The following is a 17,527-nucleotide window of genomic DNA, read 5'->3' on the forward strand; positions in this document are numbered from 1 at the left end:
CAGCAGGTCAAGGAAGGTGATTTTGCTACTCTGCTCTGTGTAAAATACTGTGTCCAGATCTGGGGCCCTCCAGTCAGAAAGAACATGGACCCACTGGAGCCACAAAGATGATCAGAGGCCTGGAGCACCTCACCTGTGAACACAGGGTGAGGCAGTTGGGGTTGTTCAGCCCAGAGAAGAGAAGGCTCCAGGCAGACCTTATGCTACGTTTCAGTATCTAAAGGGGACCTACAGGAAGACTGAGGAGGGGCTGTTCAGAAAGGCTTGTAGTGATAGGACAATGGGCAAGGGTTTTAAACTAGAGAAGAATAAATTTAGGTTAGATATAAGGCAGAAGTTCTTCACAACGAGGGTAGTGGAGGCCCCATCCCTGGGTCAGACTTGATGGGGCCCTGAGCAACCTGATCTAGTTGATGTCCCTGCTCACTTCAGGGGGGTTGGACAAGACAACCTTCAAGGGTCCCTCCCAACCTGATGCGTTCTATGATTCTATGAAATACATATAAGAAGCTGATGAAGCACAGCAGGAATATCTTGTATTTACACATAGAAGTAGAAAGGAAAAGATATTTTTTAATCATTTTTTTTGATGAATAGTTGACCAAACACATTAAATACTTACATTTGAATTCCTCATTTTAACTCTTCCACTGTCTATAACGCTGACACTAACAAATTCTAGCAATCAGGCCAAACAGAAAAAAAAAAAAACAAAATAAAAAAAAAAAAAATCCTAATGAGTTGACTCCTTTGAGCTGTCAAAGCAATTACTCAGCTTAAAGCTTCAAATGTGAGTCAGCATGGAGCCTACAGTACGCTGACCTACAAGGAACTGGGAGTAAAGAATTACATTTCATCCTTGAAGGAACTCTAAGAAAGACAGTATCTTTCTTAGTGAAACCCAGAGTGAAACAAAGTGAAACCCAGAGCACACACACTTCAGAGATAGTAAATATCCACAGCGATACCCCCAAGTGAAAATTCTGCAGATATGATTGTAACCAATTTTTTTTCTTTTACTATTTCAATTCAATGGGAAACAATCTAGTAAAAAAATGAATTGATTTGAAGCCATTCCAAAACAAATTGGAAGATCTAAATCTATTGACTGCAAATTTTAGATATGGTTTTGCCTGTATCAATACATTTCTTTGAGTTAATTAATTCTGATGTTGACTCTGCTTTTCAGTAGTTTCATGTTTTTAGGTTTGGGGTTTTTTTCCTGGCAGGAAACTAAACTGCAGCCAAGAACACTGCTACTGTTCTTTTTCTTGTTCTGCTAGAAGTAACAAGCACCTATGGCCACCACCCCTAGGACAAGCACACAGCCCTCCAGGATTTACTGGTTTCCAACATTCTGAAAATTCTACTCACTGTAGTATTTTCTAGTGTACAGAGTTATTAAAAATTCAATAACCACATATTGTTACTAGAGCACTAGCCAGTGTTACATGAAATTGTTCTGTAAAAGGCTCTAGATAAATGAATATATTGAACCATAGCAAGTAAAACTGTGATGTATGACAATCCTTATCAGTAATTTAGCCACACCTCAATTGTCACAAAACTTATTCACAGAAGAAACACTGCTAGCCATTACTTCAGAACACAAAAATCTATTGATTTTTCACACAGCATGCAACTTAGTCTTTTTTACATGGCACCATAACAGAGTTTGCTTCAAGTTTATGCTTTATGGTTTACTTTATTCACATGCATGCTTCTACACTAACTTTCTCAAATCTCCAAAGCTTTCTTATAATATTTTTAAATCTCAGTAAGGCAAGAGAAAGAGGATGATGAACTGAAAAGTCACTGTATTCAAAACAGTGTATTTTCACTACACTTATTGTAAAAGCATAGCATTTAAGACTGCCAAAATTCTGTTTTACTGATTTAGAACATATGCTAAACAACAGCAAAGTCTTAAATATTCAGTACAATTAACATGAAAATTTCAAGTGTGTAAGTACCTTACTCTATTCAGGACACAGCAACTCCTTGCTCAACTGCTCTAACAAACATTGCACATATCCAATACCATGCACCTAGGAAACTTTCTTCATACAGTATCTTGTAGCTATATAATCCAAACATGTTAGATAAATGAAAACTCTATTACTCTTTGCCTAACCATGTGATGATAACCACCACCACGTGCAAGGTAAAACAAGCAGCAAATGCATTAACTGTCTTGTTCTGGAAGAGAAGCATCTCAGCAAATAACAGCAGCACAAACTATAAACTACGTTAGCTGCTTAAGTAACCTTGACAAATGACAACCTGATGTCTGAGGGTCCTGTGAGGAGCCCTTAGAGGAAGATTGATCAGAGGAGGATGACTGTGGCGCTGAACCCTCAGCTAGCTCTCGCTGTCTCTGTTGTTCTGCCTTCCTCAGCCTCAGTCGCTGTAGACCCCTACGGATTATAGCTAACTCAGGTCCCATTAACTCTGACAAACAGGGAGGGGGAGGCAGGAGGGGGAAAAAAAAAAAAAAAGGTATGTAAAACAAAGACGCATTGAACATGCAATATACAGAACAGGGAAGAGGGATAGGGGACTGATCAAGAGACAAGAAACAGATACTAAGTGCAATTACAGTGACAAAAATTATGTAAATAATGTAGTAGCATTTAGAAACTATTAAAAAATACTGAAATTGTTTTTCTCTTCTGAAATGCATGAAATTTAGCATAATTTGATCAAAACAAACCTGTGGAAAAAAACTTGGACCACAGAAACAGGTGGCAGAACAGCATCTAACAAAAAAATACAGTTTACTATGAACTCTCTTTTAAATCAGACATTCCCAGTGGGTGAGGGTTCAAAATCTAAAAATACTATTATGTGGTCCTACAGAGAAAGTAGTTTATTACACCAAAAACAATTCTTAGTATAATTCTCTTAAAAGACTGTTTTTTCAGTGTCATCATTATAAAATTTGTTAGTTTTACTATTTTGCCCTTATTTATTTGTCAGCTATACCATGTTGGCATGTAGCAGTTCACTGTGTGATTAACAGTATTTTTTGCCTACTACTATAAAACTACATGTCCAAGTAATTTTTAATTCTTTCTATGCTCTTTGCTGATTTCCTCCACTTAGCTGCTGTGTAGCAAGTGCTTTTCTTTACACAATATAGATTGTGCCCTTATTAGCAACAGCTGAAGCACAACATTGACTTGAACTGCTGCTGAACTACTCTTATCTATAATACAATAGGCTAGAGAAGCTAATTCAGAGTCAAATATCCACATCAAATGCTCTAGCTAATTCTGCTACAAATGGCAAGCCTAGACCTATCCTGAAAGCGTATCAAGGACACTCTGGAGTAAAATCTTAAATATTAAAATACTGGAAAGCCGCACATTGGCATATAGCCTTTTGTCCAAGCAACAGCTCTATAAATATTCTGTAGATCTTACTCACTTAGCGAAATAGAACTAGAGAATATTTATAAAGCAAATTTTAAGTTTTCTTTCATAAACAAGCACAAAGACAGAATCTGATCAATCAAAAATTAGTGGCAAACACCAGTTAATGCTGTGTAGTTATGAGCTCTAACATCCTCAATCTAATATTACTTTGTGAAAATGTATCTTGCCAGTTTATGGTTGATGAGGTATAAAGGAAGGAAATATATACTTCCTAGATGAGACATGGCATCAAAGAAACCTTCTATGAACAGTTTTCATGTGCCATGAATACTTATGGAAATTACAACTCCAAACAGTCTAGAAAAGGTTTAAAAGGAAATTTCAATGATGTCTAAATTTGCAGTTTTCAGTACTTGCAGCTGACTCAGTTCCATTCAGTCCACAGTTACAAGTTAAGATGTAACAAGAGCTACAATTCAAAATATGAAGAGATAAGTACTATCTTGAATATGACAACAGATTTTAACATATTTCAGAATTTCTAAGTAAATGTTTATTCTGCTAGCAAATGAAATGAAGAAATAGAAATAAAAAAATCCAACCACCTATTGCCATTTTCCCACTCAAAATCTAAAATAAAAGCCCAGCTACCCTCCCTCTCTCAATGACACCAATATTGGGGTTTTCTCCTTAGTGGCAAGCATTAAAATCTTGTATCTACCACTACTTTATGCAAACTAATGGCTGAAAGCATCTCACTTTCCTTCTTCCATTTTCTAAAATGCTTCCCCAGTCATCCATCTTTCACAATGCATCTTTATCTGGTCTTCCTACTCAACCCCACTGTATTTAAACTACTCTTCCTATTACCACTAACCCTATCCTGTCACCCCCAAAAGTAGCAGGCTTTATTCACCTCTAAATGCAGCTATACAAACACACGGAATCCTGTTCTTGATGCAGAATGCAGTGCTTTCACATTTACAGACTAGAGACTGAAAGCAAAAATCTCATAATGTATACAGACAATGCACAATACACACGGCTACTGCTCTGCCATGACCTGCGCCTTCTGCCTAGGAGTCTCCCCTCTCCTTGAACATGTCCATGTTACCCAAAGATTTCTTTTACAGTAACTGAAGCACTTTAAAAGTGTGCAAAGTAGAGAAGATGCTTACTAGATGTGCAAACATATAGTACTATTAAGTATAGTCCTGCAAATCTCCTTTAGACAATTTAAAGATGACACCTTGTCCTAACACTAAAAATCTGCCTACAGCCATAAAGAATACCAGATAGAGGTTGCTTGGCTTATATCTGTTGGTTTTGAATTTGGGTGGAGGAATGAGGAGCAGTAGTGTTTTTTTCTTTTTTCTTTTTCTTTTTTTTTTTTTTAAGAATCAGTAGCCAATCTGACACCCTGTTTAGGTGTAGTCCAAAAACCCATCAAATATTATATACTAAATTAAAAAATATCCACTGTCTGTCAACGAAACAAACACTACCACCCCTGTCAAAATTGTATATATGGAAAGTCTTAGTCCAAAGTAATACTGGGAAAGAAGAAGTGCTCTTAGAGAAGACCTGGAATAAGAAGTAACAACTTCAGCTTCATTATGGCAGAATAAGCATTTGCTTAGAAATTCAGACAGCTTCAGAGAAAACAGAGAAAAACACTATTTCTAGTCAGCGTGCATTCTTTAAAATGCAGGATAGAAAATGCATTTTAATTCCAGAAATTCTTTCTAGCCTATTATCATTATGCAACCCACAAAGTTTCAGTGATCTAGCTTGAAGCAATTATTTTAATATAGGACATACTCTCCTGGCCAGTGTAAGTTCCAGAATGTACCACTGACATTAATAAATAGATCAAAACGAACTCTTGGTAATGGTATGTGTGTTCTTTGGTGGTTGTCTCCCTGTACCAACAATAGTGGCCGCTAAACTGGGTGACACTGAATTAGAGTAGACTCCTTAATGTTTTGAGTGTATATTGTGAAAAACTTGAGACTGCAGCAAACTGACACTAATACTAATAAAAACTATAGGTGACTAAAAGCCTCTGCTAACAAATTTTCTACCATTCACTTACTATAGAAACAGTATCTGGGCTGTGTGTATTGTAACACTTATGCTCATTGTTTATTTCCTTTAAGTAAGTATCAGACTAGTTGCAAGGTTTTAAAGGGTGAGAATGATACATTTAATGAATTTCAACACGTGTCTTTAGCTTCTCTGTCTTTCAGATACCTAATTATTTCTCACCTGTCTCAAAGATTTTGCCTGCAACAGTCACAGTACACATGGCACACATTTCCCAGGGAAAGCCCCATCTTTCCTTTAATCCAGTTTAGGGCCTGAAGATGCTATCAGTTACCTTTTCCAATGACAAAGACCTTGATTGTTTACCACAGAATTGGTACAAGACAAAAGGCGAATTTATGGAACAACCCTGATTTTAAGACAATCAGATCTGAACCTGCAGATGGTTTTGGACCACGTGAGCCTTTCCACCACAGCTGTGAGGTTTAGAAAGTCACTTTCAAAAAGTAAAAATAAACACTTACACAAATATTTAACTCTAAAGGCTGTGGCATCTTTTATCACACAGAGATGGAAAAGGGCAAGTCAAAGCATGAGGTGCTCTTTGCTACCCAAATAAGTTTCAAATAGAAAATTTATTCATTTTTCCACAATAAGAATGTATGTCTGCATTAAATACAGAAGAGTTTCTTCAAGATTTACAAACTTAAAAAACAATATGGAACACAATTTATTAACCTATAATGGAGTATCATATGAGGTGGGCCCTGCTATCAATATTGCTGAAATCTGAAATGTTGAGTATGTAGATTAGTGCTGAAGGAAATATTCTCTGTTACTCTGATTGTAACAGGCATAGGTTGTGCTATTCGTTGCACTGATGCTGCTACAGAGAAATCACAGTTGAAGAAGGAATGACATTGTTTGTGGAGTAAATTTAGGAAAAAAAAGCAGTATTTTTTTAAGTTTATACTTCAAAAGACAATACTGGTTATTCCCTTTGACATTCCTTCTTCAGACAAATATATATACACTTGATGGTTTTACTCTTTATGTAAACCACAGCTGCAGTCACTTGGTAACTATAAAATACCTAGTCTTATCAAGGATGTGCAGATTGAGATCAATTACTCAGAATATCCTAATTTTTTTTCTTACTGAAAGCATTTGTCATAAACAATGGCAAGATGGATTTCTTCTCACCAGACTGATGGAATACAGGTTGAGTTGAGGCCCCTAGAGAAGGCCTTTGTTCATTATCGGGAGAGGACAATAATGAAGTTGAAGGGGGACTTTCTGTTGAAGATGATGTTGAAGGAGCTTGGGCTGACATTGTAGAGGAGGAAGATGACGGAAGTTGTTCAGAACCATCTACTTCCATTGCAGTTTCTGATTCTGTACTAGGTGCAATGCTAGTAGCAGTCGGAGCATCTGTCCGATTAGTCCCACCTTTGATTAAAAATAAAAAAAACAAGAAAAACAAGGGTCCAAAGGTAAACATACAACTGTCTCTAAAGATCCCTTTGCATTACCATTCATATGGCAAATAAGTGTGCTCAGGTCTTCAGTTTTAGTTTACAGCTCAGAAATTTTTTAGTTTACAGCTCAGAAAGGCTTATATTCAAGGTCTCTACATCCAGTACATACTTTCTGTTGTAATTATTACTCTTGAAAAAAAGGAAGGAAATCACCTCTGGAACGTGATCTTCCTCGTCCTCGATTGCTTTGTGCAACTTCACTAGCTTCTTCAAACCATCTTGACAGCATATCTGACATCCTCTGCATTAGAGAGACGTTAGGACTTTGCTCCCCTGTAAAACAAGCAATGCTAAAGTTTTATTTGCAAGTTTACAACAGTGTTTATTTTTTCCTGCCATTTTTTCTTCCATAGAAAAACCCTGCACTGTAAGTTGTGCAATTTACAATTGCCTAAAACATCTCATCCTTCCTCCTTTTCTGTTTTACAATTACCTAGAGCTACACATGACATGGTGAAATTTACGTACTTCTGCTTAAAGCAGAATGCTTGTTAAAGGCACTGCAACCCTAAAAGGAAGAAATCAGGCAAAAATGCCAGGAAACCTATATGGATGAACATGGAACTCCTGACCAAAATCAAATACAAAAGAGGAATCCATGAAGCGTGGAAGCAAGGGTTCTACATCTATGTGAGCAAAAAAAAAAAAAAAAAAAAAAAAAAAAAAGAAAAACAAGAGAGAGCGTGGGGCCTCTCTGGAGGGATACAGGTGACCTGGTTACTGAGGACATGGAGAAGGCTGAAGTACTCAACAACATTTTTGCTTCAGTCTTCGCTGGTAACTGCTTGAGCCACTCCACCCAAATAACAGAGGGTACCAGCAGGGTCTGGGAGAATGAAGAACCACCCAGGGTAGGAACAGATCAGGTCCAGGAACACCTAGAGAACCTGGACAAGTGCACAAGTCCATGGGACCTGATGAGATACATCCATGGGTCCTGAGAGAACTGGCGCATGAAGTTGCTAGGCTACTAGCCATCACATTTGAGAAGTCGTGGAAGTATGGTGAGGTTCCCACAGACTGGAAAAGGGGAAACACAACCCCTATTTTTAAAAAGGGAAGCAAAGAAAACCCAGGGAACTACAGACCAGTCAGCCTCACCTCTGTGCCAAGTGAAATCATGGAACAGATCCTTCTGGTAACTGTACTAAGGCACATGAAAAATAACGAGGTGATCAGTGACAGCCAACATGGCTTCACTAAGGGCAAATCTTACCTGACTAATTTGGTGGCCTTCTATGACAGAGCTACAGCATTGGCTGACATGGGAAAAGCAACTGACATCATTTACCTGGACTTGTGTAAGGCATTTGACACTGTCCCACATGACATCCTTGTCTCTAAAATGGAGAGATGTGGATTTGATGGATGGACCACTTGGTGGATAAGGAACTGGCTAGAAGGCTGCACTCAAAGAGTTGTGGTTAACACCTCAATGCCCATGTGGAGATCAGTGACAAGTGGAGTTCCTCAGTGGTCTGTTCTGGGTCCAGTGCTGTTCAACATCTCTGTCAGCAACATGGACAATGGCATCGAGGCCACCCTCAGCAGATTTGCCAATGACATTGCATGGTGTGGTGGACTCACTCAAGAGAAGGGATGCCATCCAAAGGGACCTTGACAGGCTTGAGAATTGGGCCAATGCAAACTGCATGAGGTTCAAAAAGTCAAAGTGCAAGGTCTTACACATGGGTCAGGCTAATCCCAGGCACAAATATAAATTGGGTATAGAGCAGGTTGAGAGTATCCCTGGAGAGAAGGACTTGGGGGTGTTGATAGATGAGAAGCTCAACAGGAGCTGACAGAATGCTCATACAGCCCAGAAGGCCATGTATCAGGAGTATGGCTAGCAGATCAAGAGAAGTGATTCTCCCCCTTTATTCTTCTCTTGTGAGACCCCATCTTGAATATTGCATCCAGTTCTGGTGTCCCCACTTTCAGAGGGACATAGATCTGTTAGAACAAGTCCAGAGGAGGGCCACAAAGATGATCCAGGAACTGGAGGAACACCTCTGCTATGAGGATAGGCTAAGGGAACTGGGATTGTTCAGCCTGGAGAAGAGAAGACTCCAAGGGGACCTTATTGCCTTCCAATACCTGAAGGGATCCTACAGGAAGGCAGGAGAGGGACTTTTTACAAGGGTGTCCACCAATAGGACAAAGGGAAATGGATTTAAATTGAAGGAGAAGAGGTTTAGATTGGATCTGAGGAAGAAATTCTTCACTAAGAAGGTGGCAAGATTCTAGAATGGATTGTCCAGAGAAGTTGTGGATGCCCCCTCCCTGGAGATGTTCAAGGCCAGGTTGGATGGGTCCTTGAGTAACCCGGTCTAGTTGAGAGGTGTCCCTGCCCATGGCAGGGAGGTTGGATTAGATGATCTCTAAGGTCTCTTCCAGCCTAAGCCATTCTGTGATCCTATAAATAAGTTAAAGAAGTCTAGAACTTTATGTTTTTCCAGCAAATTATAAAATACCCCATTTTATCATTAAACAATGAAAGAACAAAAAGACTAACATAACATCAGCATGTGATGTTTTAAACATTTCCAAAAGGCTTCTCATGATTTAGGTTCTCCTTATAAGCACAATTTAATGAAACAGCAGTGTTCTCCTAGGGTTTGTCATTTTCACATTTTGCATAAAGTGCCAGGATTATGAAAACTCAAAACATTTTGTTTCTGGTTTCATTACATATGAAACCATTTGTTTCAAGACAGAAGACATGAAAAATTTAATCTGTAGAGGGCTGAAATAGAATATTTGAATCTCTGTTTTGTGTATTTTATGAAATGTGAAGTTCGGGGGTTTTCAGTTTGTTTTGGTCATTTGGGATTTGTTTTAAAAACACATTGGCATCTTCCAGTAGATCATTCTATTGGACTAAATCATTCCACTCATACTGAAGTATTAACTTTGCTGGCCCCTCAGCCACTTTGGAAGTATGTGATGTGTAAGGAACTTTTGGAAAAGTTTTGCAATTGAAGACCTTAAGAAACAGAGGTTCTGTGACATACATGAAAAGTATAACATACAAAAGCTAACACCGAAAGATTATGTAGCGTACTTGGGAAGTATATGTACCGTGAGTTTATGCTTCTCAAAGATCAGTGCTGCTCCTCACACAGATGTTATAAAAGCTGAAAGAATCAAATACCTGGAGCAAGTGACTATCTTTCACGACTGCATATAATCTTCACCTCTAGTATATAGCATGAATATATACTCACTAGACTTTGTTTTAGATTATTTGATTGAGTTTAAAAGATTTTGTTGGAAATGGAGAAGGGAAGGGGAACACATTAACCAACCCCCCACCAAAAACCAGTGCTCCTCAATCTGACCCAAATACCCTTGTCTATCCTCATTTCCCCTGACCCTCCCCTGGGATCCCTTCATTCCTTTCCTGTACCTCAGACAGAGGTGTTTTGATCTGAGAAGCTTGAAACACAAATAATGGAATGCACCAGTTGAAGAAAACAGACAAAAGGTGGATGATGATGGACAGAGGGGCACATTAACAGTTAACAGAAAAGTAAGTCACAGGTCATCATATGCCTAACTAACACAACTCTCAGTCACTATACAGTCGTATCAAAACACACCATAAAGATACTGAAGCTTTCTTTTGAGACAATAAAGTCTAGCATTGTCTATATAGAGGAGTTGCCTTTTTACAGGCTTTATTTTTTTATCCAGCAGATTTGCTTCATATTATGTGGAAATACTATTATCAGCTAGATGAGGAATAGTAAACTGATATGGAGAAATAATAAACAGCTAAAAGGACACTGAAGATACTTAGCTGAAAAAAGAACTTTTTAAAAAGTAACTTTGTGTAAAGGCAAAAACCACAAGTGACTTTGATGGGAAAAACCTGTAAAAATTGATAGTAGAATTGTCCTTAATACAGTCTGTGGAATGGAAGCACCAAGTAAGCAGAATGTAAACCTCTCAATAATCAAGTCCAGCAATATTAGATTAAGAAGGCACATGAGAGGAGTTTAAGAGAAAGTAAATAAAGTATTCCTTTACACAATGGCACTGAACTGCTGGAATTTTTTGCCATAGGAAATATTAGCAACAGGTTAATAAAAGAATTACAGAAACTCACAGGCAATAAAACCATACACAGATTCTAAAGGAAGAGATGGGAATGTGCTCTCTAGCATTTCTAACCCATTAATTTCAAATACTGGGGGAGCAACAAAGACAACAGACTAGGGTAAGAGGACAGGCTTGTGTTTGCTGCTTCAATAGCACCTCCTACTGTCTGTGTTGGATACAGAATCATACTCTACATAGACTATTGGTCTGATACAGCTATGCAGTTCTAGTTTGGGGAATGGGGAAGATGAGAAAATGAACACAGAAAATCTGGAAAGGGAAATGATAGGCAGAAAAAGGAGACAGATTTAAGGGAACTAAACCAAATACTTGTACCCCTGTAACCTGCTGGATTTAAACAGAAACATCTTTAGATGAAGAGTAAGATCAGTGAGAAAGCCTTCACTGCCTTGCATTGGTGTATCTTGTCCAACACTAAAGCTTTGGAAATGTTTAGACTACTGAAACTTCAAGTAATTGAATCATATATTTCAAACATTAAAATATAGGCATATAAATTTAGCCATTGCATTTGTTTCATAAAAAAATGAAAGAATATTAGAATCCTATTGCTCTGAATTTCAGTTCTCAGCTCTCTACTGTAACCGTTACAGAGTATTTCATTTGTAACTTTGAATGCAGTATGAGACCTGACCACAAAAGCCTAAGTATTTATTTTTGTTACTACCTGACCAATGACAATGAAGTAAGCTTCTCTTGATTTGCATAGGTCTAACTGAAGCAACAATTTTTTCAGATAAGAATCTTTTCAATTTAGACATTTAAAAAAATCACTGTTGTATTAAATTCTAAGAAAATCATCTTATGACAAAACACATCAAAGAAAACAACTCCCCTCCAACTTCAAACATGCAAATACTCTACCATCTCTTTCTCGTTCACTCTCAGGCCTTGCTCTTGGTCCAGTATCTGACCAATCCCCTCTCAGACGCAAACGTTTAACAGGAGGTTGCCGTAACTATGAGGAAAAAACATTTAAAATAGCATTAAAAAAAGAAGGCATGACAAAGCTATTTATGTTGGATAGAACAGAATTCTAAGTCCAAATGTAAATGTAGTATCTCCATTTCCTTAAGCTACATAAATTTGTATCAGTGCCAGAAAAAAACCAACAAAAAACAAACAACGTCAGCCATATGTTCAGATCAGCTAGGAATAATCACAATACTATCAACAGAATTGCAAGAGGCTTAGCTAAACAAAAGCTGAACATTGTAAATCAATAATACTCACAACTAATGCAGGCTTTATTTTATACATTAAAAAAAAAACCTACATGGCAACTTCAGTTTAATGAAATGTGGATTTGCAATTAAGTAAAAAAAAAAGCCCAAACCAAACAGCTGGACATTAACAAAATAAAGAAATTCTATGAAAATAAGCTTGACTTTTTAATCATTGTGGGGTTTAAAATTTTTATAACTTTTTTTCTTTCTGCCAGTAGGAAATAAAAGTACTCTATAAGTAGTTTTACTTTCAGTGACTTGAACAGAAACAGATAATGCTTCATACATTCAGACAGGCAAAACAGAGTTTGAAATTAAGTTTATTGGATGGATGTTTCTGGCTCTAAAAAAAAAAAAAAATCAAAACCATGAATAGTTGTGCTGACAGTTTTAAATTAAATGTAAAACCCCTGTGGTGACAGCATATTAAAGTGCTAACTTTCAGGATCCAATAGAAGAGATTACAGGACATACTCTGTGCCTACAAAACAAAAAAATACATAGGATCTGTGATTAACGGGTGGCCACAATCATCTTTTTCTATAAGAACTGGGCAGTCAAATCTCCACCAAATTACTTCAAAATCAAAATTATGCAGAAGAAAAGGAGAAGGGCAGAGCCATTCATGAATCACAATTTTTCTGGGTTCCTCTGTTTTCTTCTGTGTCAGTGAGGTAACAATGTAACTGAGCTGGACATTCTTCCCTCATACTATCAATCTACAGTCCCTTCTAATCAACAATATTTGCAATAATAACAGAAGCCTATGGCCTGGTAAATACAAGATGCTCATTGCTAGCAACAGGCCACAGGCTTAATATGAAACTAACACTTAACATGAAGACTCACATGTGTCAGGCTTTGTCTGGACTTCACTTGCTTGGCCCATTCTTTTATTAGCTTATTTAGCTGCAAAAGCAATTCTCTAGTGACCAGGTGATTATCACCTAATTTGCTTTAGTTTTGCTTAGATTTGCATAGACATGTGGTGTACCAATTTTGAGATATATAGATATATATATATAGATAGATAGATAGATATACACAGAGAGAGAGAGAGATAACAATGCCAGCTAGCTAAACTGCAAGAAAAAAAATACCTATCAATACAGGATATCGATGCAACAAAAAGTAGTACAGGCACAGGCTAAGGGTGATATCCTGCAGATGTGAACACACAAGAATACCAGAGACATCTCAGCAACTCACACATGACTGTTACCTGCTCTATAAAAGTTGGACCCAAGCAACAGCTTTTTTAGGGACAACAACAAGGATAAAGAACAAGTATTTAACAGCAAAACCATGCCGTAGTGTCTGACAAATAAAGAAAACATGTCATGTAAAATATCCGGAAAAATGGGTTAAAAATGGCCTCCAAATAGATTTTGAGGAAAATAAGGAAGAAAACATCAACATCATGCTTGTCTCAGCAAATACAAAGAAGAAATCACAGTCGTTATTATCATACTCATACTCCAGCTGAAGATAGCAGGATATTGACAAATCATTGTAAACTCCATTGAGGCTCCTGTCGCAGACTAAAGGTAATGAACTTAGGATATAAAGGAGTTAAAGAAATTTGTTTTATACTGATCAGAAAATTTAGACTAAAATTATAGCTGAAAAATTTGTGGTGTTTTGGTTACGCTGCCAAAACTTTTACTACTGATCAGTAGGAGTGGCTTACCTCCTTGATCTAAACCTTTTACCTCCCTTCATCTCTGTCATTAAGAAACGGTATTTATACCTGATTTCAAGGAATATGCCATTGGTGGCAAGGAAAGTAACAGACTATGCCTCAACTACAAGAATAACCTGCCACCCTTGCTGATCTTATAACCTGAGGTTCACATACATGCATGCTCATCTCTAAGTGAATTAAACCAGGTAAGCAAGAAAACCAAGTGACAAAATAATGTTAAAAAAAAAAATTAAATATTGTAAATGTGCAAATTTTTAACAATCTACTTGGCACATCTCAATCTATGAACTGCAATAATTTAAGATTAATCTAAAAGGGAAATACAACCAATATTAAGTGTGACACTAGAAAAAAAATAACAAGCATGCATACAGGTCATCTTAATCACTTGCCTCTTCCCGTCTCTCTTCAGCAGAAGGAACTTTAAGTTCTCGTGCTGTGTCATCCTTGGGATCAAACAAGTATATATAATCCGAGGAGTAGCTAACAAGGATCTCTTGACCATCTTCACTATAACACAGAGATGTTACTCTGCAGGATTTGTTGCTGAGATGAGGAGGAACAAAACGTGCCACCATTCCAACAGTGCCCCTACCAGCATAATTCCCTGTAATAAAAAACAGAAAAAAGGAAAAAAAAAAAGAGTTGGGGGGTGGGAAGAGAGACAAAAATGGCACATTTACTATTGCAAATTTTCAACTGTTTCAGTATACTGCTTATTTACATTCAACAACAGAGGATTAGAGAAAGGCTACATAGTCTGTATCTTCTGCATTAAGCTGGGTCTGAACAGTGACATATCAAATCTTAATATGATTTTGTTTACCAACACTACATACATTATTAAAAACCTATGAAAAAACGCACATGCAAGTACATTCTTCTATGTCATACTCCCCACATGACAGTGTATGAATGCTACCTGTCAAATGCAGTACAAATGGAAATTTTAGAAGCTAAGACATTTACACAGTAATAATATAAATCTATCTACACCCAAACTAGAAAGAAATTCATTATATGAAACTTAGAAAATTTAAGACATACATCTCCTCTTTTCTACCCAAAATGTTTGAAAAAATACTAGGTTTTCTTCAAGACATAATAATACCATCAATTTGAAACACCAGAACCATACAACCCACTGGACTTACTATGCTTCCCCCTTAAAACTCATCTCCATCCCACACAGTAAATAATCTTAGATTCTAGAATTACAAGTTTGTGAAGAGATGAAGTTAGAAGGTCTAGTACTGAGTAAAACAGACTGTTCCAAAACCTCATAATTTTTCATGTAGCCGTTTCCCACTTGGCATATCTGTTGTGGCTTAGTATGTGCAACAATCCGTCCTTGACCAAAGTAAAATTCAGTTTATTATCTCCTTTTACATTAGGACTAAAACAAAGTTTAAATGAAAACCAATAGTTTCCTCAGTAGTCATAGAATACTTCACCTCTTAAAAAATTCAAAGCAAACACACAAACCCCAAACAGAATACTATATCAATATATCCAGAAAAATTACAATCTTGAAATTTTTGTTTTTCCTTTACTCCATAAGCTGGCATATTTGAATTTGTCTTATACTCGTATTGTTACAATACAAGGTACATAGTACCTTTTCATCAGTCCCCTGAAACCTGTTTCTCAGGCAGTTCTCACAGAATTTTGCTGACCACTGTGATGGATGGGAGAGATCTTATGAGAGTGTTAGCCTGGTGAGAGGGGTAGATTTGTTTATTGAATCATCTTTACTGTTTCCTTTCTCCTCCATCACAATGATCAACATGAAAATGCTGCAAGAAATGACAGATTTTGTGACACTGATTGTTTGCATGAATGCGTGTGCACAGCTATGTAGATTAATATGTGTCCAAACACTGATCATACCACACGAGAAAGAGGTATGTTAGAAATACATAATGCACTTTTGCTTCAAGTGACTTGAATTTTTTTAATAAAAATCCTTAAATAAGCATCTGATGCACATTAGTTTTCACCTGAAGAATTTGTAGCTTTTCAGTGAAATGGTTAGAAACAGCAACAACCACTGGAAAGGTAAGCATATTGCATGATACAGAGCTCATAAAATCCCTTTCCATAAGAAGCAACACATTCCAGCATGGCAGAGTACAAGAAGATAAGATCTTAATCAAAATTCAAGAAGAGACATTACAAAATGTCTTTTTCTGCATCCAGTATACCACATATTCTAAGAAGGATTAAGTGTACTTAAGATTTCCAAAGATTTCCTTAAGACCTACAAAAGATTTCTCTATTAGCAAATATTAGAGTAAGAGGAATACTATTACAAATCATACTTCTCAGAGAAATCTACTTCACTCAGTATAACACACTTCAGTCATTCACTATCTACCATGAAAAGAAGAGCCTGAAGGTGGCACCACAAACGGTTAGAAAAGCTTACTGTACGGTATAGCTCCTACCTGTTGCCCTTGTACCAAGCATTCGCCGATCATATATTCTTACTGAGCTATCAGAGCAGCCTACAGCGAGATAGTATGGGATTGGTGGACAGATCGCAACAGAAGTGGCAGCACGCCGACAGTTTATTAAAATATCCTGAAACAAACCAAAACACAGCATTCAAATAATAACTCTAAAAATTATAAGCTTAATTCTATTTATTGCTTCAGGATAGAAGTCAAGAAGGTTTTGAGAAAGCTAGGTCTGGCCCTGTGAAGATAGATTGTAAATAAGTCAAACAAAGACACTGCAGAGCAGGAAAATATCAGAGAAAGAAATGTAACGTATCTCAAATTAAAAAAAAAAAAAAAAAGAAATGAAGAAGACAAATAAACCAAAACAAGCCATAGGAACAAATATTTCAGAACAGGTAAGTGTAACAACTGCAGATTTATGAACTAGCTTGCACCTTAGATTTTCCTATGGAAACTTGCGTAACTCTTGAGTCAGAAAAGTACTAAATATGCAGAAACAAGCTAAATTGATTTAAAGGATTAGAATAGATTTCATATATGAGCAAATAACTGGATAGAAGAAAATCAAGAAAGAAACCCCTAGAACTGGTGAATATGCACAATGCATATTTGGAATAAATTAATTGACAGTAGTAATACATATTTGGTGTCAGTTTTAATATATAATTGGAGAAAAACTATTTCTGAAATCAAAACACAAATCACAAATACCTTGCCCTCTGAGGGAGTAATACTAGTGACTAATTTGATCTAGTATAATTAATTATCAGTATTTTTTCTTTTTTGTAATGGAGGGACAAAGGATGCTCAAAAATACAGGGCTGCAGATGATTGTCAAAGTTTATTTTTTGTCTCCAATTCTGTATTCTATAGAAACTAACATAAAGCAGAGCAAGAGGTTAAATTTCAGTCATATCAGAAGTTTCACACCAAAGTTCATAAACTAAAAAATGCCAAAGTAGATATTCCAATAAAATAAATTAAAAAGTAAAAAAAGGAAAGAAAAAAAGACTCCCCAAACTTTTTTTTTGTTTCTTGGGAAACATGT

The 17,527-nt window shown here is 36.8% G+C and overlaps 1 protein-coding gene across 1 annotated transcript in view; it reads right to left on the minus strand.

Moving 5' to 3' along the window:
* Positions 1-17,527, minus strand: part of DCAF6 (DDB1 and CUL4 associated factor 6) — a 93,183-nt gene that overhangs the window by 36,876 nt on the left and 38,780 nt on the right. Inside the window, exons 6-12 of the mRNA XM_054391004.1 lie at positions 16,465-16,600; positions 14,410-14,624; positions 11,951-12,044; positions 7,115-7,234; positions 6,627-6,872; positions 5,257-5,261; positions 2,284-2,449 (exon numbers count right to left, since the gene is read on the minus strand). Coding sequence (XP_054246979.1) covers positions 2,284-2,449; positions 5,257-5,261; positions 6,627-6,872; positions 7,115-7,234; positions 11,951-12,044; positions 14,410-14,624; positions 16,465-16,600 — 982 coding nt within the window. The remainder of the gene's footprint in view (positions 1-2,283; positions 2,450-5,256; positions 5,262-6,626; positions 6,873-7,114; positions 7,235-11,950; positions 12,045-14,409; positions 14,625-16,464; positions 16,601-17,527) is intronic.

The sequence above is a fragment of the Indicator indicator genome, chromosome 1 (assembly GCF_027791375.1).
Source record: "Indicator indicator isolate 239-I01 chromosome 1, UM_Iind_1.1, whole genome shotgun sequence".
In the NCBI taxonomy this organism is placed as follows: Eukaryota; Metazoa; Chordata; class Aves; order Piciformes; family Indicatoridae; genus Indicator; species Indicator indicator.